A 24,254-nucleotide genomic window follows, 5' to 3' on the forward strand; every position below is an offset into this window, starting at 1 on the left:
ATTCTCCCAGTGTCTGCGTGGGTTTTCTCTGGGTGCTCCCACAGTCCAAAAATGTGCACAGTAGATGAATTGGCCTTGCAAAATTGTCAATAGTGTTAGGTAAAGGGATAAATGTTAGTGTTAGGTGAATAGGTTTGGGTGGGTTGCTCTTTGGAGGGTCAGTGTGGACTTGTTGGGCTGAAGGGTTTCCACAGTAAGTAATCCAATCTCACACCTTTATTAATGGACCGTCAGAGACTCAGGCAGCATCAGAGTTACTCCTGAATTTACCTGACCATATGTGTGCTTACATAATACCTTCCAAAACAATTTTTATTCTCCGTCCGCAGATAGTAAGACTTCGTAGTTAGGGAACAGAAGGCACTGCCTGAAAATGTGGTGGAGGCAGATTGAATTGAAGCATTCACGAGGGCATTGGAGAATTATTGAATAGAAATAGTGGGTAGGGATACAGGGGAAAGCCAGGAGATAGACAGCAGGTAACAGAACTGGCACAGGTACAATGGGCTGAAAGGTCTCCTTCTGTGTTGTAACATTTCTGTGATTAATGATGTGATTAATACTCTGTGGTGATAGAGGTAATTCTGGATAATGGGTATGTGACAGTGGAACAAAATAATATTCAATAAGTCAGTCTGACTTCACAATGACACAGAATACTTAAAATGAATCTCGACACAGAATTTAACAATGGTGCCTGTTTTATTTCCAGCATGGGCTTATTAATACATGCAGCAAAACCAGAATGGATTTATTTCAACGTTCATGCCATTTAGCTTTTCATTTCATGATATCACCACCAATCTAGCCCCTTCAAACAGAAATGCTGGCATTGTTAAACGCTGCAGGAACAGACCAAAGGTACAACTTAACTCAGCGTCAATTTCTGAAGCAAGGAACTGAAAGGATGGAGTTTAAGAATGATAAAATGAATGAGTAACTACATCAGATTATGTTTGAAAGCTGTACAATGGCAGTAACATTAATTGAGCATTTTTAACAATGTTGGCAGAATACTGTTGCCATTTATTTACAAAACCAGGAGAGGAAACTGGAACAGTGTTTTGTTGAAATACTTTGCTTGTTCCATGGACGACTAAGGTGTTCTCATTACTGAGGCTTCCTGGGTTTATGTTACTGAGTTCTACTACATTGGAATATTGCTTACTTTTACTCTCTCCCTCCCTCCTCTCAAGATCCATGTTGTATAGTCGGGATGTTCCCTCCACTCTCTTCTGGTTCATGCAAACAAACAGACTTCTTTTTGAGACTGAACAGTCAATACTAAACATACAATCTAGAGGAGATGGGTGAAAACAATGCTGTACATGTCAGCCTAATGTGACATCCTCTGTAGTTGTACAGTTACCACTGGATGAATAGTAGCCAATTAGTTAAGGAGACAGAGAGACCAGGAAGTATTCCAGTCAAAATCAGCAGCTTCAAGAGAAAATGTGTTAATTATACAACTATTTAAAAAAAAAATGGAAACCCAAATGTAAATAGTGCAAAATTGTGGCAGAAATTGTGTGAGGAACTATCGGATTACAGTTACATTATGGGCATCCACATTTAAGTCAGTTTTGGCTGGGTAAACAACCTTGAGGTTCCCTTCTGCATCCACAACCCGCACTTGTCTCACAATCAGTTCAGGACTGGCCATCTTAGTCACGGTCAGATCCACAGTCTCTGCTTGGTCTTCAGTTAGGTCTTTAGTCACTTCAGTCTCGTCATCAGATACAGACTCCTGCTCCTTGTTTTCAAAGGTGAACTTGTTCAGTTCTGCCATTCGCTGTTATTAAAACAAGAAAATGTCATGGCTAATATCTGTCAGCACATGGCAGATGTATAATATTTCAATAAGTCTACTAACCATTCCAAATTGTTCACACATATGGAAATATTTAACAAAGCAAAACAAGAAACACACAAACAAGGTTGGGAATTTTTGCACATAACTTTCCAGTATGGTCTACACTATACATATAGAATGTATTAAAAAATCAATTGATCACAACATGAAACACTATGGGATCTTATTCTATCATTTCCCTCTTAATAGGCACATTAAAGTCAATAAAGCGAAGCCCTAACATCACAGTGACAGTACTTAGCCTTGACTGAATGAGCTTATGGCATGTTGGATGGTAAAACTGAGGTTTTTGGGAAAGCAACAGTAACAGAGCTGTCAGTGTCTCACTGACTTACATTTATACATTTTTGACTGGATTGCCCATGATCAGTGACATAGACACTGCAGCATGACCACAAACTGATCCCTTTTCTTACACCTGTCATAGTGGAGACAGATTTTGCAGTCTCCAGAAATGAACATTAGCTGGGAATCTTAGTCTTTTAAATTAGTAAAATAGTCTCAATATTCCAAAACATGGTGAGCTGAGGGCAGGGTTTGTCTATCATTCCAAAGATCCTGAGGAAAGAAAACAATGAAAACAAAATCTATCGATGCTTCACATGTTCATCTGCTTTTAAAGGAAACATTCAGAATTTTGGATCTTGATTGCTTTGCCTCCCCCATTCAGGGTAATAATGTGTACAATTCAACCAACTCAGGAGCAAATTGAGACTCAGATATTCAGAAAACAGGCATATTCATTAGGAAAAGGAAAGGATAGTCAGAAATGATGTATGCAATGGGACTGAACAAAGCAGGGGATAGTTTTAGAGAACTGACAAATACAAAGACTCCTCTCTATTTTGTAAATATCATGCTGTTTCCAATAGTCAGTTTGCCAGTGGGTGTTGGTCATGAGTTTAACATTCTATCAACAGAGCTGGGAAATTTTGCCAGTTGAATAGTCTGTCCCTGTTTCTTGACTAATTTCCAAAGCCCAGGGAATCCAGGTAGAGGCTGACTAGAGTTAGTAGTGAAGCTACCCACTTCATATCCAGTCAGAACCATCTGTTCTGTTGGGACACTAGCTTATAGGATAATCTGAAGTCAAATGGGAAGAACCCGAGTCCCCAGTGACAGGATGATATTTCTAGGACCCACGAATAAGCCAACAGCACTCTGAAATAGTGTGAGGTTTAACCTCAGCCTGAGATCACTGAATCTGCCGTGGAGCATTGGTCTGGTTCCAATCTTCGTTGTTGTGAAGCATCATCATGGAGCTAGCTCCAACCATCCAAAGAGGTCAGAACTACTGTTCCATTAAATGTGATAGTGCACTGACACCATCCTTTTGGCTCCCATGAATAAGTATCATATTTCACTGAATAGATTGCCAGTTTGATCTGCAGCTTCAGTGTGTGATCTGCTTGCTTCTCTGTAATAACAGCAGGCATTGAAACCTGCATCAATGAGTTCCTCTCTTTAGAATTTACTCATGGGATGTTGCTAGCTGGCCACTATTTACTGTCTATCCCTAGCTGCCTTGATCTGAGTGGTTAGTAGGCTATTTCAGAGGGAAGTTAAGAGTCAACCATATTGCTGTGGGACTGGAGTCACATGTTGGCCAGACCAGGTAAGGATGGTAGATTTCCTTCCCTGAAGGACATTAATGAACCAGATGGATTTTCCTGATGATCAACAACAGATTCATAGTCATCAGTAGATTCTTTATTCCAGATTTTTTTTTATTGAATTCAAATTCCATCTGCCGTGGCAGGATTTGAACCGCGGTCCCTAGAACATTACCTGAGTTTCTGGATTAATAGTCTAGCAATAGTACTAATAGGTCATCACCTCCTCAACTACGTGGACCAGTATCTAATTTCTGAATTACAGCTTCTAGTAGTTGTCATCCAAACCTTCACTAACCAGTGAGTGAGTATCACAGGGATCAATGCTGGGGCCACAATTATTTATAATATATATTAATGACTTGGATGAGGAAAGTGATGTACTGTCGCCAAGTTTGTGAATGACACAAAAATAGGTGAGAAAGCAAATGGTGTGGATGACACAAATGGTCTGCAGAGGGATACAGACACCATTATGTAATATTTGGCAAATGGAATATAATATGAGAAAATGTGAGGCAGGAAGATTAGAGGTCCTGAATATTATTGAAGTGGAGAAAGGCTGCAGGAAGCGATTGTACAGAGCAACTTGAGAGTTCTTGTCTACAAATCTCAGAAAGCTAGCATCCAAGTTCAGCAGGTAAACAGAAGGCAAATGGAATGTTGGTCTTTACTTCAAAAGGGACCGTGTATAGAATAGGGAAGCATTGCTCAAATTATTGTAAGGCACTAACAGACCCACAGCTGAGATACTGTGAACAGTTTTGGGCCTCTTAACTAAGGAAAGATAGATGAGCATTGGAAGCAATACAGAGAATGTTCATTAGGTTGAATCCAGGTAGGGAAGTACTGTCTTATGTGGAGAGATTCAACAGATTGGGCCAGTACTCATTGGAGCTTGGAAGAATGAGGGATGACCTTGTTGAAGCATATGAGATTTGTAGGGAGACTTGACAGGGGAGACATGGAGAGGTTGTTTTCCCCATTGGGAGAGTCTAAAACCAGAGAACATCACCTCAGAAAATGGGATCACTCATTTAAGTCTGAGTTGAGGAGGAATTTCTTGTCTCAATGTGTAGGGAACCTGTGATATTTTTACTGCGGGGGGGGGTCTTTTCTCTAGGGTGGGAGGAATTCCAAACTAGGGGAATATTTTTAAAGTGAGAGGAGAAAGATTTAAAAGGGACCTGAGAGGCAATGCTTTCACACAGCAGGTGGTGCATATATGGAATACCCTGCCAGAGGACGTGGTAGATGCAGGTACAGTGATAACATTTAAGAGAGCTTTGGACAGATACATGAATCGGAAATGTTTAGAGGGATATGGGCCAAATGCAGACAAGTGGAACTAGTTTAGTTTGGGAAACTTGGTTGGCGTGAATGAGTTGGACCAAGGGATCTGTTTCCGTGCTGTATGACTTTATTAAATAAGTTACAAAGTTTGTGTTAATCAATCGTCCAAGACATGCTACACGTAGCAGCCAATGCACTATTTACCAAGAGAATGTTTTCTCAGACCCCAGTTTCTCTCAAGTGGTTTATTTATATAAAAGGAATGAGAGGATAATCCCATGTATAGGTTTGTACTGTCAGATGTTGAGAAAATAAACTACTTTTATTCTATTGTTCATATGCACAGTGCTCAGTACAAAGTGTAATGCATAAGATAACGCAAGTGTCTCTTACAACGGTCTGAATTTGCAGCTAGGGGAGGCAGTGGTGCAGTGGTAATCAGAACCCCACAGTGATCAGGGTACGTTGGTTTAAATCTTACCATGGCAGATGGAGAAATCTGAATTCAGTTTTTAAAAAATCTGAAATTAAGAAAGGGCCAGCCTAATGATGACCATGTTACCAAAATCAAGACAAAAATCTGTTTTACTGAAGAGAATCTGCTGTCCTTACCCTGCCTGATTTACATGTGACTGTAGGCTCTCAGTAATTTCGTTGACTCTTACAATTGCCCTCTGTGCAATCATAACATCATAGAATCTGTACAGTGTGGAAGCAGGCCATGTGGCCCATCTAATCCACACTGATCCTCCGAAGGGCAGTTCACCCAGACGCATTCTCATACCCTATCCCTGAAACCCTGTATTGCCCATGACTAACCCACCTGGCCTGCACATGCCTGAACACTATAGGTAATTTGGCAAGGCCAATCCATCCTAACCTGCACATCTTTGGACTGTGGGAGGAAACCGGAGCACCCGGAGGAAACCCACAGACACAGGGAGAATGCGTTAACTCCACATAGACAGGTGCCTAAGGCTGGAACTGAATATGGGTCCTTGGCGCTGGGAGACAGCAGTGCTAACCACTGAGCTGCCCATCAGGAATGGGCAGTAAATACTGCCCAATGATAGCCATTCCCAAGTTTAAACACCTTCTTACCAGACCTGCAGTCAACTTTCCATAAGTGTAAAAAAAAAGAGAAACTGATTGTTTATTTTAGCAGAAAGGAACTACTATTTTAGGAAGTATAATTGGACTGGTGTAAAGGAAATTATTACAATAAAACATCTAAAGAAGGATTGATACATTATTGATTCTTCAATTTTAGTTTTCAGTCTCTTTTGTCCAGTAATATAATTAATGGAGTTTGCTGTCCAGTTGTTTATATTCATGAATGATTGTCCTACAAAGGGAGACCACACAAAATATTTCATCCAAGTTCTTGCTAACAGAATTTCATTAACGGAAAAAGGTAAGGAAGAGAGAGGGCATAGGTTTAGAGTGAATGGGGAAAGATTTAAAAGGGACCTGAGGGGCAACTTTCTCATGCAGAGGATGGTGCATTAATGGGAATGAGCTGCCAGAGGAAGTGGAGAAAGCTGTACAATTACAATATGTGAAAGGCATCTGGATGGGTACATGATCAGGAAGGGTTTAGAGGGACATGGGCCAAATGGGATTAGATTAATTTGGGATATCTGGTCAGCATGGATGAGTTGGACTGAAGGGTGTGTTTTCGTGCTGTACATCTCTGTAATTCTAATTAATAAACAAAACTAAACAATAAATGATCATGTTTTATTTTGGATAAGAGTTCTGAAGTGATTAGGCGGAATGGAACATTTTACCATTTGGAGTCCATAAGAACATGAGGTTCTAGGAGCAGAATTTGGCCATTTGGCCCATGAGTCTGCTCCATCACTCAATCATGGTCATCACCATTACATTTGTCAAGCGTATCTAGATCAGATATAACAAGTCCAGAGAGAGGAAAATATACATCAAGTCCAATTTGCTATGTTATACTAATTCAAATGATTCCAACTCCTGCACCACAATTGTTTATGACCTGTCTGAGGGGAGCTGCTAAATTGCCAAGTTACAGACAGTCATATGTTGGAAGCAAGTGGCCATCAGGCACTGGGACTGATACTGCCAAAGTCACACAATGAAAGATGGCAGGGGGGAGAGTGTTACACTCAGTCATCACTAGGCTCAAAGTCAGCTCCTTGAGTTAAAAAGACGGTCAGTGAATCATCCAAAACCACTGCCACCTTCCAATTTAACAAGTTGCTTTCTTGGGGCCTTGTCAAGAACTGCTGTCTGAATCAATTGAAATCTTTTATCACTGAAATCTTTCCTCTCAGCTGGCATGTCACATCAGCAAAGACAATTAACAACTACCAAATTGCAAAATCATGGTGAGATTTTACTAAAAACTATAATCAGTGGATGTTCAAATGTAGCTGGTGCTCTGGTCAGCCTGAAGTGATTTCACACTGATCTCCTTGGGTACATCTCAGCCACATGAAGGACTGATGCTGCAGTTCTGGTCTCCATGTGGCTTGAATCTAGATCTGACTTTGGATTAAAGAGAGTTAAATTTCCTGGAGGAAGTAGCAGCATTCCAGTTTAGTTCATACTCAGGTTTAAAGGCTATCAAGTATATCACTGCAAAATGGTTCAGGCTTTGTATCAATATCAAACAGGTAAGGCATTATAATACCAGACATTAATCACTCCTACCATGCATAAACTGTCCCTAAAAAAGCTGTGAAATACATTGGCCTTTCACTTTAATGTTCTTAATATAGAACAACAATGCAATATATAATTTTTAGAAACTCACCCTTCATTACTACATGCTATTCCTGGTTAACAGAGCATGGTGGTATAATACTTACACAATGGTACAAGCTACCCTTAGATAATCTGATTGAACAAAGGCTTTTTATAATTCAAAACCTGGATACAATACTGATTATCAACAGATTAAAACTACATTACAGGGGTTGAATTCCGTGCTGTAATAAAGCTGTCCAGTATTATGTGATGGAAGACTGCTTATTACAGGAGCCACTGAAATTTAAGCACTAAGCATTTTGGTTGTTCATTATGAGATAGTTAATATACGGTAATAATTTTACAAGGAAGATCCAAGTCTACACTACAATTCAAACTCACAATGAAAACTAGAAATTCATCTCTTTTATTCACTTGTGGAATGTGGATGTCACTGCTTGGCCCAGCATTTATTGCCCATCCCTAGTTGCCCCTTGAGAAGGTGGGGGTGAGCTGCCTTCTAAACCACTGCAGTCCATGTGCTGCAGGTAGATCCACAAGTTCCAGGATTTTGACTCAGCAATAGTGAAGGAAAGTAGATTTATTTCCAAGTTGGGATGGTAAGTGGCTTGGAGGGGAACATGAAGGTGGTGGCATTTCCATGTATTTGCTGCCCTTGTTCTTCTAGATGGAAGTGGTTGCAAGTTGGAAGGTGCTTTCTAAGGATCTTTGGCGAATTCCTGCAATGCACTTTGAAAATAGTATACACTACCTCTACTAAGCGTTGGTAGTGAAGAGACTGGATGCTTGTGGAAGTGGTGCCAATCAAGTGGACTGGTTTGTCCTGGGGATCATTCAAGCTCCTTGAGTGTTGTTGGAGTTGCACCCATCCAGTATTCCATCATACTCCTGACTTATGGTTTGTAGATGATTGACAGGCTTTGGAAAGTCAGGAGGTGAGTGACTCATTGCAGTATTCCTCGTCTATGATCTGCTCTTATAGCCACTGTATTTATATAGCTGATTTAGTTCGGTTTCTGGTCAATGGTAAACCCCCAGGATGTTAATAACGGGAGATTCAATAATGGTAGCACCATTGAACACCAAGGGGCAATGATTAGATTCTTTCTTATTTCAGATGATCATTGCCTTGCATTTGTGTGGCATAAATGTTACTTGCCATTTTTCAGATCAAGCCTGGATAATGTCCAGGTTTGCTGTATTTGGACATGGACTGCTTCAGTATCTGAGGAGTTGTGAATGGTATTGATCATTGCACAATTTTTGACAAGCATCCCTATTTCTGACCTTACGCTGGAGGGAAGGTCAATGACGAAGCAGCTGAAGGTGGTTGGGCCTAGGACATTACCCTGAGGAACTCCTGCAGGGATATTCTGGAGCTGAGATGACTGACCTCCACCAACCACAACTATCTCCTTGTGTGTCAGATATGACTCTAACCAGTGGAGAGTTTGACCTGATGCCCACTGATTCCAGTTTTGCGAGGGCTCCTTGATGTCACACACAGTCAAATGCAGCCTTGATGTCAAGGGCTGTCCCTCTCCCCTCCCCTCTGGAATTCAGCTCTTTTGTCCATGTTTAAACCAAGGCTGTAATGAGGTCAGTAGCTGAGTGGCCCTGGCACAACCCAAACTGGGCGTCACTGAGCAGGTTATTGCTGAGCAGGTGCTGCTTGATAGCTCTGTTAATGACATCTCCATTATTTTACTGATGGGGCGATTAGTGGCTGCCTTGGATTTGATCTGCTTTGTGTGTGCAGGACAAACCTGGGCAACTTTCCACATTGTTGGGTAAATGCCAGTGTTATAACTGTACTGGAAGAGCTTGGCCAAGGGAATGGCAAGTTTTGGAGCACAAGCCTTCAGTACTATTGCTGGAATCTTATCAGGGCCCATTGCTTTTGCAGTGTCCAGTGTCTCTAGCCGTATCTTGATGTCACATGGAGTGAATCAAATTAGCTGGAGACTGGTATTTGTGATGTTGGGGACCATTGGAGGAGGCCAAGATGGACCATCCACTCAGCAATTCTGGCTGAGGATTATTGTGAACACTTCAGCCTTTGAATGTGCAGCAAAACAATGGACTCGCAAAGGGAGAGAGAGTTGGGAAAGCCCACCCATTCACTGCTTCTGAAAACTTGCAACCTTTCTACAAAATCACTCATTCAGACAAGAGGCTGGGGAATATCAGGCTGTCCGTAAACCAGGATTTTAAAAAAACTGCAAACAAGGCTAGACAAAATAAGCAAGTGGATTACTCAATGACAAAACTGACTATGCATAGGGACTAAATTTTAAGGCAAATATTGAAACAGCACAGAGCAAAATCTCCTGAAATAAGTTATGACAAAGGATAGTACAGATTCAATGTGCAGTTGAAAAAGTCCCTTGACCACATGGCTAACATCTGAGTAAGGGTAATTACACTAAACATGTAACCAGTAGCTACAGCACAAAATAAACCAAAACAAAAGTATCAATGGCTACATACAAATCCGGAGGTTTCGAGTTACTCACCACAATCAAACGGTCCATCACATTTTTACAGGTCTGTAGGTTTGTGGAACTGGTTACTTCCAAGAACAGCTGACTGGTGGTTTTTCTAATCTAAAGACAAAAGAAAGTATTATAGAGCAACGTTAAAAATAAAACAATACAACAGGGAAATAAACGTCTTTAGGGAAGCTCTCAGACCCAAACGTTAATCCATGTTTGTTGTCCTTTTTTTAAACAGATGCTGATTGTGTTGCTGTGATTTTCCAACATTTATTTTTTTTGTTTGAAAATAAAGTCAGTATCGATCACATACCTGCGGAAAATAGAAACCTCAAAACAGCTGCTTCTTTACTCTAAAAGCATTGAATAGTGCAGTAATGTGTTTACACATGCTCTTTCAGAAACAAGACTTGCATTAGTAAAGGCCTTTTTACAATATCAGGACATCCCAAAGTGCTTTACAATCAATGAAATATTTTTGAATTTACTCACTGTTGTAATGCAGTAAACACACCAGCCCCACTCCGTAAGCACCCACAAACAGCAATGTGATAAGCATCAAATAATCTGCTTTAGTGATGTTGACTGGGGGATAAATCCAGCTCAGGACACTGGGCTAGCTTCACTGCCCTCCTTCAAAGTAGTGCCTTTGATATTTCAACCTAACTGACAGCGCCTCGGTTTAATATTGTATCCAAAAGGCAGCACCTCTAACAGTGCAGCACTCTCCCAGTACTGACTAAGGCATCTGCTTTGAATTTGCTGTTGAATTCCTGGACCGAGAATTGAACCCACTATTTCTGACTCACTCTGGTGAACATGCTACCAAGTGAATTATGGCTGACACTAAATATTTAGACAAATATTCCATAAATTCAAGTATGTTACAACAGGATATTTCTCTTGGCTGTCCCAATAATTTATCATGAACACAGAATGAACCAGATAGGTGGGGAAGGAGCCTAGTTTAATTACTGTGACAATAAATTAATCCATCTCCAGAGGGTGATGATAGAACAAAAATAGATTTCAATGCCTAAACAGTGATAGAATTGATCATCTTTTAGTCAGGTTTCCTACTCAAAATTATCATGTTGCTGTTCCCCTTGGAGGTGAACGTATGTGGCTTTTTGATGAAGACAACAAATGAGCTCAGATACAATGCATCACCAGACTCTTTTAGTTTAATAATACTCTTTAAGGAGCAGGTATGAGGGATCACTCTGTTCAGGTACCATACGGTGACTGAAATCAGTCAGTCTGTACAGTGTGGATACACTGTCTTCAGGAATGTCTTCATTCCATTCCATTAAAAACTGTGAGGAACAGCAGCAAGTAGTGCTTCATCAGTACCTTCTATAGTCAGCAATGGGTTAACATCTTCACAAATGAACATAAAACAACCTTTCTGTTTCATTATTTTGCTTGTGCCAACCACATTAAGTGGCATTAAGCATTTGGGAACAGAACACTTTTCATGTGCCAAAATGGAGGACCACCAGTAAGGCGCAGCACACTCAGCCACGATCGCAGGAGAAAATTCCAACCGTGTCAGTGTGAAACCTCTTCATTTCCTACATTGGTCATCTCTCCAAGTACAAGCACAATATTGACAGAGTAATCTTCCTGTGTTTTTATGATGGTCACAGATTAACAGTGGATCCCCATGAACAGGGAGGTGGAAGCCTCTGAATAAGTGACTAACCGAGTGGAAACAGTCAGGTCAGTTTTGTTATATTAACTGTGACCAGAGTGGTGACCAGTTTGTTATTATCTCTCCCTGCTTGTCCCTCTCCGATATCAACACTTTGGTCAGCACCAGACCTGAAACAACATGCGTAGGAAATGAGTTGTTGTGTTGGAGACATTGGAATATTTCTGCACAAGTATCAGCTGCACCAGTGAAAGCAGACAATCTTCCAGACATAGAGCTTTCTGAAGAAAAGGATAGTCTCTAACTGGTATCGGAGAGCTGCCAGAACTCTTGAGATTTGCATCAGCAACTTCCTCTTCATTCACTACTAATGCCTGATAAAGATGACGTTTTTGGAGAACACATCACTACATTACACATCCATTAGTAGTGACAGAACTGGGGAAAGGACATGAAGATCTTCAAGTTGCTATTTTCCAAATTTTTAAATTCTACTTTGAAAGTGACATTGGGACTGCTCTATGGTGATATGGGTTGTGGTATTGTTAATATAATTGCTCTTTTCTTTAGTTTGGTTACACACAGCAATCATAGTTACTTCCAATGACCATTAGGACAATAAAAAATATCGAGCATTGAGTAGTACAATTGTGCCATTACCTCAGTGCCATCTAAACAGATTAAAACTGTACATGTTCATTTTATTAAAGTTCCCTAAAAAGCTAACACAGAGACTTATCAGATTAGAGTTGGACTCTGGACCCACCTAATCTAATATCTAATCCATAGCTCACTGATGGCTAAACATATTCTCAACTTCATGACAAGTCTACGCACAAGAACAATGAAGTGTAATAAATGAGAAAAATCTATCTCACTTTGCTTACCATGTGTGAGTTGTCAAAATTTTTTTGAGGTTTCTGGAATGGAAACGCAACTATGACTCATCTTTGACCTCTTGCAAGGAACTATGGCTAATTATTAACTCACCTTTGTTTTGTCACTGTTTGTGATTGGTGGGAATGAAATTACATGATCCTCTGCATCGACTAAACAAGGAAAATGTTCTTTTCCGTTAAGTAACTGGAGATACCTGGAAGAGAGAGAGATGCTGGAATACATAGGCTTGCTGACTAATCTGTGATCAGGATATTATTTATTGTAAATCATACTGAATACATGCACCTATAATATTGCAATTCTACTTTAAAGTCTCTACTTCTTAATAATACTTCTAAAATGATCTTCTAAAATGCTGGCAATTTATCATTACATATTTTATGCGGTACAATTTATGTCAAAGTTTATGACTTGTTAATGGCTACTATCATTTTAACATTCATAAAACACTTAAATTCTATCAGGAATTCTAAGCACAAGAATTCGCTGACGACAGGATGAATTCAAATTGTAATGTTCTTCATCATGCAATTGCCTGCCAATATTAACAACGGTTTTATGATTTAACATTTACTGTTAAATGTGATCCAATTAACTTTCCTGCTAACATAATCTTAAGGCAAGAATCAACTCATAGAGTCATAGAGATGTACAGTACGGAAACAGACCCTTCGGTCCAACCTGTCCATGCTGACCAGATATCCCAACCCAATCTGGTCCCACCTGCCAGCACCCGGCCCATATCCCTCCAAACCCTTCCTATTCATATACCCATTCAAATGCCTTTTAAATGTTGCAATTGTACCAGCCTCCACCACTTCCTCTGGCAACTCATTCCATACACGTACCACCCTCTGCGTGAAAAAGTTGCCCCTTAGGTCTCTTTTATATCTTTCCCCTTTCACCCTAAACCTATGCCCTCTAGTTCTGGACTCCCTGACCCTAGGGAAAAGACTTTGTCTATTTGTCCTATCCATGCGCCTCATAATTTTGTAAACCTCTATAAGGTCACCCCTCAGCCTCCGAAACTCCAGGGAAAACAGCCCCAGCCTGTTCAGCCTCTCCCTGTAGCTCAAATCCTCCAACCCTGGCAACAGCCTTGTAAATCTTTTCTGAACCCTTTCAGGTTTCACAACATCTTTCTGATAGGAAGGAGACCAGAATTGCACACAATATTCCAACAGTGACCTAACCGATGCCCTGTACAGCCGCAAGATGACCTCCCAACTCCTGGACTCTATACTCTGAACAATAAAGGAAAGCATACCAAACGCCTTCTTCACTATCCTATCTACCTGCGACTCCACTTTCAAGGAGCTATGAACCTGCACTCCAAGGTCTCTTTGCTCAGCAACATTCCCTAGGACCTTACCATCAAGTGTATAAGTCCTGTTGAGATTTGCTTTCCCAAAATGCAGCTCCTCACATTTACCTGAATTAAACTCCATCTGCCACTCCTCAGCCCATTGACCCATCTGATCAAGATTCCGTTGTAATCTGAGGTAACCTTCTTTGCTGTCCACTATACCTCCAATTTTGGTGTCATCTGCAAACTTACTAACTATACCTCATGCTCACATCCAAATCATTTATATAAATGATGAAAAGTATTGGACCCAGCACCGATCCTTGTGGCACTCCACTGGTCACAGGCCTCCAATTTGAAAAACAACCCTCCACCATCACCCTGTCTTTTACCTTTGAGCCAGTTCTGTATCCAAATGGCTAGTTCTCCCTGTATTCCATGAGATCTAACCTTGCTAATCAGTCTCCCATGGGGAACCTTGTCAAATGCCTTACTGAAGTCCATATAGATCACATCTACTGCTCTGCCCTCATCAATCCTCTTTGTTACTTCTTCAAACAAATTAATCAATTTTGTGAGATTTGATTTCCCATACAAAAAGCCATGTTGACTATCCCTAATCAGTCCTTGCCTTTCTAAATACATGTAAATCCTGTCCCTCAGGATTCCCTCCAACAACTTGCCCACCACCGACATCAGACTCACTGGTCTATAGTTCCCTGGCTTGTCCTTACCAACTTTCTTAAACAGTAGCACCAAGTTAGCCAACCTCCAGTCTTCCGGCACCTCACCTGTGACTATCGGTGATACAAATATCTCAGTTAAGGGTCCAGGAATGACTTCCCTATCTTCCCACAGAGTTCTCGGGTACACCTGATCAGGTCCTGGGGATTTATCCACTTTTATACATTTGATCCAATTCCTTTACAAAAGCCATGACTCAATTTGTCTTCACTACTCTCACTCTCAGGGAACACATTTCAGATCCTAACCGCTTGCTGCTTGTCTTCACGTTACAGTTGCTTTTCATCATAATACCATAAACCTGTTCCTTGATTTTTGATCCTTTCACATTTACCTAGTGTTTTCTCATTTACCCAGTCCAGACCCATCATGATTCTGAATATCTCTTTCAAATTTCCTTTTCACCTTGTCTCCTCAAGGTGAATATTCGCAATTTCTCCAATCCTTCTTTGCAATGAAAGCCCTCAACCCTGGAACCATCTCCGTAACTCTTTTCTGCACCCTCCCTAATGCTTTCACAGCTGTCTGGAACACTACCTAACCAAAATGACACACAGTACTCCAGTTCAGACCAAACCAGTGTTTTGCATTAAGTTTAACACAACCCGGGTAATTTTGTACTCTACACCTCATTGATAAAATCCAGGATATCATATGCTTTATTAACCTGTTGATTATCTATTCACATATATGCACCCAGATCTCTTTGCTCTTACATATTTTAGCTGAAAATGTGTTGCTGGAAAAGCGCAGCAGGTCAGACAGCATCCAAGGAACAGGAAATTCGACGTTTCGGGCATAAGCCCTTCATCAGGAATGAGGAAAGTGTGTCCAGCAGGCTAAGATAAAAGGTAGGGAGGAGGGACTTGGGGGAGGGACGATGGAGATGTGATAGGTGGATGCTGCCTGACCTGCTGCGCTTTTCCAGCAACACATTTTCAGCTCTGATCTCCAGCATCTGCAGACCTCAATTTTTCCTCTTACATATTTTAGAATTGTACCCTTTATTTTAAATTGGTTTTCCATGCTCTTTCTGCCAAAATAAATCGTTTCACATGGCACAACTTTAAATTTCATCTACTATTTGTCCATCTACTCCAATATCCCGTCTGTCCTTTTGAAGCTCTATGCTAACTTCCTTATGATTCACATTGCATCCACATTTTGTACACTTGAAGACTTTGAAATGATACCCTGTACACGAATGTTTATGTCATTAATTATGATATTGTAACACTTATAAATTGAAGATGCGTGTGTTTTCATTATGTTGAAGGGACAGTCTAATTGTTCAGAATATTGGTGTCTAAGCCCTAACCCTGGGTAATACCATCAGAAAATGGCAATTAATTTGTCTAAGTGAATCTACTAGCATTCTCGATTTCAAGTAATTTAGAAAACAGTTTGCAGCCTCAAGTATTTAAAGTCATAGAGTATTACAGCACAGAAAGAGCCCATCATGTCCATGTCAGCCATAAAACATCGATCTACTCTAATCCCATTTTCCACATTTGGTCCATATCTTTGCATAATATGGCACTTCATATAAAAAAAAATCACATTTTTTAAAATGTTGTAATGGTTTCTGCCTCTACCATTCTTTCCAGATGCCCACCATACTCTGAGAGAAAGAAATTCTCCTCAAAACCTTCTGCCCTTTTAAATTTTAAATCTATGCCCCCTGGTAAATGACCTCTCCACTAAGGGGAACAGTTTATTCCCATTTATTCTATCTAAGCCACTCAATCAGTTCCTCCCCTCAGCGTTCTCTGCTCCAATGAAAATAACCCCAGCCTATCTGCTCTCTCTATGTCACTGAACTGCTCCATACCAGGCAACATCCCAGTGAGTCTCCTCTGCACCCTCTCTCGTACAATTACATCCTTCCTATGTAAAAACCAAAAAAAGAACTGTGCATGCTGTAAATCAGAAATAAAACCAGAAATTACTGGAAAAGCAATTTCAACCTGAAACGTTAATTCTCGTTTTTTTCCACGGATGCTGCCTGACCTGCTGAGCTTTTCCAGCAATTTCTGTTTTTGTTTCACATCCTTCCTGTAGCATGGCGACTAGAACTGCACTCAGGACTCCAACTGTGGTCTAACCTATATAGCTCCACCATAACCTTCCAGCTCATGTATTCCATGCATCACCAAATAAAGGCAAACATTTTAATTTATTTATTATTATTTACTTATCCAGTCATTAATTTTGTCATATACAATAAGAAATTTCTAGATTCAAGAACAATTTTGTCCTGAATAAACTTTCATACTGAAGTGCTACAACTGACCTCAGCCTCCAGGAAGAGGGAGCTTCTGTCCCTAAATAGCCCTAACAAGCCACCACTGAAAGATTATACACTTGAATATCTTCTAGGATTAGACATGGTTTCCAATAGGCTCCTATTTCTCTGAAGGACCTGATAGTGTATTGCACCCTATGGGATGGGAGCTGAACTGGAATTACTGCCCTCAGAAAAGCAAAAACGGAAAGTTCGTTCGGCAGAGTTGAGCAGTGTTACTTTCCAAAGTCCTGCTGTGCTTCAGATCCATCTCAAGGAAGTTGCTGTTATTAGCTCAAGTGAAACGTTAGCAGCTGTGATGTAATATTGGTGTATTTTAGTAAACTGTAAAAAGAACAAAGAGCCTGTATCACAATTAACAAAATGTGCAACTAACTTATGAAGGCCAGAAACATTCTGACGCTTCTTCTGTTTGCGTTGCTCATCAGCTTCCATCTGTAATCGCCGTACCAGGTCTGCCGCCTTTATCTCTTTCCTTCCAAGTGGTGTAATCTAAAAGTACAAACAGAATTACTCAGCTATTGAGTGTCTTCATAAAGCTGGACCATGATTAGCGGTAAAACTGAATGGAGTACTGCCTTGGGCACTTCAGCATAATGAAAGATCACAGGCGTGATGAAATCTTTCACTTCATTTTTGGTGACATTACCTGAACGCAACAGGACAATAAGGTATAGCAGCAGAGTAGGCCATTTGATCCATTAAATCTGCTCCACCATTCAATGAGATCATGACTGATTTGATCATCCTCAACTCCACTTTCTTGCATTTTCCCATAACCTTTGATTCCCTTCCTGATTAGAAATCTTACCTGAGTCTTGAATATACTTAATGACCCTCCCTAGATAGCACTCTGTGATAAAGAATCCCACTGATTCACTGCCCTCTGAGTGAAGGAGTTCCACCTCAGCTCTTACATGTACGAATCCTTACTCTGAGATGGTGCCCTCTGGTCCTAGTCTTTCCCACAAGAGGAAACAACCTTTCTGCATGTAACTTGTCAAGTCTTTTAAGAGTTTTGAACATTTCACTGAGGTCTCCTCTCATTTTTCTAATAAGTACAGGCCCAATCTACACAATGTCTCTTCACAGACAATCCTGCACACCCAACTGAACACATAGCTAATGGTCAAAAGGATAATTTCCAAACACAAATGTGTTAGTGCTGATTTTTCTACCTGCTTTAACCTTCCCATAGTTGGTTTATTTAGAAACATAGAAAAATGCAGGCTGTAGGCTATTGGGCTAATGCTGTACAATTCGACAGGATCCCACCTTCACTCCCCATACCTTTTGATCATTTTAGCCCTAAACATGTTTTGGACTCAATGGCTTTCTGTGGTAAAGGATCCCTCACCCTCACCATTCTCAGTTCTAAACAGCTAACCTTCTTATCCTCAGACTGTTGACACTGTAGTTTTGGTCTCTCCATTCGTCAGGAACATCATTCCTGCACTTATATGCACTTTGTACAAGTATGAATTGTGCTTTACTCTCTTCCATGGAAAGGGCACAATGAGTTAAGAAAAACAGAATTACAATTTGCTTCTTAAGAACTTCATTTTTGGAATGGATCAGATTTTCAGCAAATGGAGTGAAAGCTGGTTATTTTAAATAGAGGACAAGCCCATTCTAAAGAAACCAGCTCAAAAACTTGTTTTACCTAACAAGTTGCAGCACTGAATAGCAATGATTGCATTCCTCAGCATTCATGCTCAACCTTCTAAAATACACAGCCTTAAAAAAACACATAAATTAAAATCCTCGGGACAGGCCCCTAAACTCTCCACTCAGAGATGATCGTTGTTTTTCACTTTCCATTGTTGCACTATTCCTGGCTGTGCCTTCAGTTGCTTAGGCTCCAAGCTCTGGAATTTCCTCTTAAATCTCTCTGCCTCTCCACCTTCACTTCTTCAAATAAGTCAATAAAGCTGCTCAAGTGTGATCTTCCCTTTCAAACCCATGCTCACCATTGTGTTACATTTTCAGTTTTTGGATGTGTTTTCATTAAGTTCTGTGTAAGAATTCCATTATCTTTCCAACCAGGGTTACAAGAATTGGATGACAGTGCATGACTGTTATCCTCTTTGCTTTTTTAGAAACAGCTTCTGGATTATTTGTTTGGTGTATCTTCACACTCTAGTCTGGAGTGGACAATGGTGTGTGTGTGGGTGTTTCAAGGATTTTATAGCTAATTAATAACCTCCTGAGTCATGTGAATGTTTTGACATTCATAGAATCTCTACAGGGTGGAAGCAGGCCATTTGGCCCATCAAATCCATGTCAATCCTGCAAAGAACATCCCACCCAGACCCACCAGTTTTCCTATCCCTGTAACCCTCATTTCTTTTGGTTAATCCACCTAACCCACACATCCCTGGACACTGGGGACTACAGCATAGCCAATCCACCTAATCCGCACATCTTTGGGCCATGGGAGGAAATCCACACAGACACAGGGGGAGTGTGCAAACTCCACATAGACAGATGCTGGAGGCTAGGATTGAACCTAGATCCCTAACGCTGCGAGGAAGCAGTGCTAACCACTGAGCCACCATCCTGCCCCAATTTCTACATGGTCTTACAGTGGGTCATGAATCTGGGGCTTTCTGGCTCAGAGATCAGAACTTTTACTTTCTTCACTCATGTGATGCAGGCGTTACTGGCTGGGCCAGCATTTTATTGCCTATCCCGAATTGCCCTCGAGAAGGTGATGGTGCACTGCCTTTTGGAACTGCTGCAGTACACCTGCTGTAGAATTAGAATTATTGTCACATGCACTCACATGAGTACAGTGAAACGTTTACAAGTTATCACTTATGGTGTCATCTTAGGTACAAAGGTACCTGGGTACAGATTCTTAAATACAAATCCTAAGGAAAATATTAGAAAAATACAGAAATTAACAAACAGTGAAATTCACAACTAATCTTGGAGGAACTGTTGGTCGAATTTCACAGCACAGAATCAGATAAATTAATTGCTGTTTTAAGTCTGTCCAAGAGATAGGCTGCAGTAGTGAGTATAGTGGAGTCTTTCTTGATTATGTTTTTGGACATAAGTCTCTTGATTAAATTTAAAATATAAGCCATAGCTATTAATTTAACCTGGGGCAGTGTTTGTAGAGGAATAAGACGGTGTTATTTTCTGGGACTGTAGATTGTGAAAGAGCAAAAATGGCCTTTGCAGTGAGATGTGCTTCTTGTCAGATTTGGGATTTAAAAAGAGACTTTAAGGGTTACTGTGGATTATATCTGCCATAAATGCTGTTGGATGTTAATCTTATCAGATCAAGTGGATCGGTTGGAGAGACAGATAGAAGCGATGAGGAATTTGCAACAGCAACAGTATGTGATGGATGGCAGTTATAGAAAGGGGGGAAAGTCTCAGATACAGTCACATAGATGGGTTAACTCCAGGAAGGGTAAGAGAGGTAGGCAGCTAGAGCAGGAGTCCTTTGTGGATATACCCATTTCAAACAGGTATGCTGTTTTGGAAAATTTAGAGGGTGATGGATTCTCAGGGAAACGCAGCAAGAACAGCCAAGTTTCTGGTACTGAGACTGGCTCCAATGCAACGAAGGGTACGTCGGCTTCCAAGAGATCAATTGTGTTAGGGGATTCTGTAGTCCCCAGGTACAGACATTCGTTTCTGTGGCCAGCAGAGAAAAAGCAAAATGGTATGTTGTTTCCCTGGTGCCAGGATCAAGTCTCAGAGAGGGTGCAAAGGGGGAGAGGGGCCAGTAGGAGGTCATTGTCCACATTGGAATGGAAAAGGTTGAGATTCTGAAGGGAGATTAGAGAGTTAGGCAGAAATGTAAAAAGGAGGTCCTCAAGGATCGTAATATCTGGATTACTCCCAATGCTACGAGCTAGTGAGGGCAGGAATAAGAGGATAGAGCAGATGAATGCATGGCTGAGGAGCTGGTGTATGGGAGAAGCATTCACATTTTTGGATCATTGGAATCTCTTTTGGGTAGAAGTCACCTGTACAAGAAGGACGGATTGCACCTAAATTGGAAGGGGACGAATATACTGGCAGGGAAATTTGCTAGAACTGCTTGGGAGGATTTAAACTAGTAAGGTGGGGGGTGGGGGGAGGGGGGGTTGGGACCCAGGGAGATAGTGAGGAAAGAGATGGGTCTGAGATGGGTACAGCTGTGAACAGAAGTGAGTCAAACTGTCAGGGAGGCAGGGACAAGTTAGGACTAATAAATTAAACTACATTTATTTCAATGCAAGGAGCCTAACAGGGAAGGCAGATAAACTCAGGGCATGATTAGGAACATGGGACTGGGATATCATAGCAATTACGGAAACTTGGCTCAGGGATGGGCAGGACTGGCAGCTTAATGTTCCAGGATACAAATGCTGCAGGAAGGATAGAAAGGGAGGCAAGAGAGGAGGGAGGAGTGGCATTTTGATAAGGGATAGCATTACAGCTGTGCTGAGGGATGATATTCCCGGAAATACATCCAGGGAAGTTATCTGGGTGGAACTGAGAAATAAGAAAGGGATGATCACATTATTGGGATTGTATTATAGACCCCAAAGTCAGAGGGAAATTGAGAAACAAACTTGTAAGGAGATTTCAGCTATCTCAGCTGTAAGAATAATAGGGTAGTTATGGTAGGGGATTTTAACTTTCCAAACATTGACTGGGACTGCCATAGTGTGAAAGGTTTAGATGAAGAGGAATTTGTTGTGTGTACAAGACAATTTTCTGATTCAGTATGTGGATGTACCTCCTAGAGAAGATGCAAAACTTGACCTACTTGTGGGAAATAAGGCAGGGCAGGTGACTGAGGGGTCAGTGGGGGAGCACTTTGGGGCCAGTGACCATAATTCTATTTGTTTTAAAATAGTGATGAAAAAGGATAGACCAGATCTAAGAGTTGAAGTTCTAAATTGGAGAAAGGCCAATTTATACGTTATTAGGCAAGAACTTGAGACCTAAGGGGCAACTTTTTCACACAGAGAATGGTACATGTATGGAATGAGTTGCCAGAGGAAGTGGTGGAGGCTGGTACAATTGCAACATTTAGGAGGCATTTGGATGGGTATATGAATCGGAAGAGTTTGGAGGGATACGAGCCGGGTGCTGGCAGGTGGGACTAGATTGGGTTGGATATCTGGTCGGCATGGACAGGTTGGACCGAAGGGTCTGTTTCCATGCTGTACATCTCTATGACTCTATGAATCCCTCAACTTTCAAAAGCTGATTGGAGGCAGATGTTCACAGGTAAAGGGACGGCTGGAAAATGGGAAGCCTTCAGAAATGAGACAACAAAAATCCAGAGAAAGTATATTCCTGTCAGGGTGAAAGGGAAGGCTGGTAGGTATAGGGAATGCTGGATGACTAAAGAAATTGAGGGTTTGGTTTAGAAAAAGAAGGAAGCATATGTCAGGTATAGACAGGATAGATCGAGTGAATCCTTAGAAGAGTATCAAGAAAGTAGGAGTATACTTAAGGGGGAAATCAGGAGGGCAAAACGGGGACGAGATAGCTTCGGCAAATAGAATTAAGGTAACTCCAAAGGGGTTTTACAAATATATTAAGGACAAAAGGGTAACTAGGGAGAGAATAGGGCCCCTCAAAGATCAGCAAGGCAGCCTTTTTGTGGAGCCACAAAAAATGGGGGAGATACTAAATGAATATTTTGCATCAGTATTTACTGTGGAGAAGGATATGGAAGATATAGACTGTAGGAAAATAAATGGTGACATCTTGCAAAATGTCCAGATTACAGAGGAGGAAGTGCCGGATGTCTTGAAACACACAAAAGTGGATAAATCCCCAGGACCTGATCAGGTGTATCCGAGAACTCTGTGGGAAGCTAGAGAAGTGATTGCTGGGCCTCTTGCTGAGATATTTGTATCATCAATAGTCACAGTTGAGGTGCCGGAAGACTGAAGGTTGGCAAACGTGGTGCCTCTGTTTAAGAAGGGCAGTAAAGACAAGCCAGGGAACTATAGACCAGTGAGCCTGACCTTGGTGGTGGGCAAGTTGTTGAAGGGAATCCTGAGGGACAGGATGTACATGTGTTTGGAAAGGCAAGGACTGATTCGGGATACTCAACATGGTTTTGTGCGTGGGAAATCATGTCTCACAAACTTGATTGAGTTTTTGGAAGAAGTAACAAAGAAGATTGATGAGGGCAGAGCAGTAGATGTGATCTATATGGACTTCAGTAAGGCGTTCGACAAGGTTCCCCATGGGAAACTGATTAGCAAGATTAGATCTCATGGAATACAGGGAGAACTAGCCATTTGGATATAGAACTGGCTCAAAGGTAGAAGACAGAGGGTGGTGGTGGACGGTTGTTTTTCAGACTGGAGGTCTGTGACCAGTGGAGTGCCACAAGGATCAGTGCTGGGCCCAATACTTTTTATCATTTACATAAATGATTTGGATGCGAGCATAAGAGGTATAGTTAATAAGTTTGCAGATGACACAAAAATTGGAGGTGTAGTGGACAGCGGAGAAAGTTACCTCAGATTTCAACAGGATCTTGATCAGATGGGCCAATGGGCTGAGAAGTGGCAGATGAAGTTTAATTCAGATAAATGCGAGGTGCTGCATTTTGGGAAAGCAAATCTTAGCAGGACTTATACACTTCATGATAAGGACCTAAGGAGTGTTCCTGAACAGAGAGACCTTGGAGTGCAGGTTCATAGCTCCTTGAAAGTGGTGTCGCAGGTAGATAGGATAGTGAAGAAGGCATATGGTACGCTTTCCTTTATTGGTCAGAGTATTGAGTACAGGAGTTGGGAGGTCATGTTGCGGCTGTACAGGACTTTGGTTAGGCCACTGTTGGAATATTGTGTGCAATTCTGGTCTCCTTCCTGTCGGAAAGATGTTGTGAAACTTGAAAGGGTTCAGAAAAGATTTACAAGGATGTTGCCAGGGTTGGAGGATCTGAGCTACAGGGAGAGGCTGAACAGCTGGGGCTGTTTTCCCTAGAGCGTCAGAGGCTGAGGGGTGACCTTAAAGAGGTTTACAAATTCATGACAGGCATGGATAGGATAAATAGACAAAGTCTTTTCTCTGGGGTCGGGGAGTCCAGAACTAGAGGGCATAGGTTTAGGGTGAGAGTGGAAAGATATAAAAGAGACCTAAGGGGCAACTTTTTCATGCAGAGGGTGGTATGTGTATGGAATGAGCTGCCAGAGGAAGTGGTGGAGGCTGATACAATTGCAACATTTAAGAGGCATTTGGATGGGTATATGAATAGGAAGGGTTTGGAGGGATATGGGCCGGGTGCTGGCAGGTGGGACTAGATTGGGTTGGGATATCTGGTCGGCATGGACGGGTTGGTGATAGAGA

The 24,254-nt window shown here is 41.3% G+C and overlaps 1 protein-coding gene across 1 annotated transcript in view; it reads right to left on the reverse strand.

Annotated features, from left to right (window-relative positions):
- Positions 1–683: 683 nt before the first annotated feature.
- The window catches only part of lrrc47 (leucine rich repeat containing 47), a 44,620-nt gene continuing 21,049 nt past the window's right edge, over positions 684–24,254 (reverse strand). The window contains exons 4-7 of the mRNA XM_060852227.1: positions 17,305–17,420; positions 12,664–12,766; positions 10,041–10,130; positions 684–1,792 (exon numbers count right to left, since the gene is read on the reverse strand). Of these exons, the coding sequence (XP_060708210.1) occupies positions 1,538–1,792; positions 10,041–10,130; positions 12,664–12,766; positions 17,305–17,420 (564 nt within the window). The 3' untranslated portion in view covers positions 684–1,537. The remainder of the gene's footprint in view (positions 1,793–10,040; positions 10,131–12,663; positions 12,767–17,304; positions 17,421–24,254) is intronic.

The sequence above is a fragment of the Hemiscyllium ocellatum genome, chromosome 37 (assembly GCF_020745735.1).
Source record: "Hemiscyllium ocellatum isolate sHemOce1 chromosome 37, sHemOce1.pat.X.cur, whole genome shotgun sequence".
Classification (NCBI taxonomy): domain Eukaryota; kingdom Metazoa; phylum Chordata; class Chondrichthyes; order Orectolobiformes; family Hemiscylliidae; genus Hemiscyllium; species Hemiscyllium ocellatum.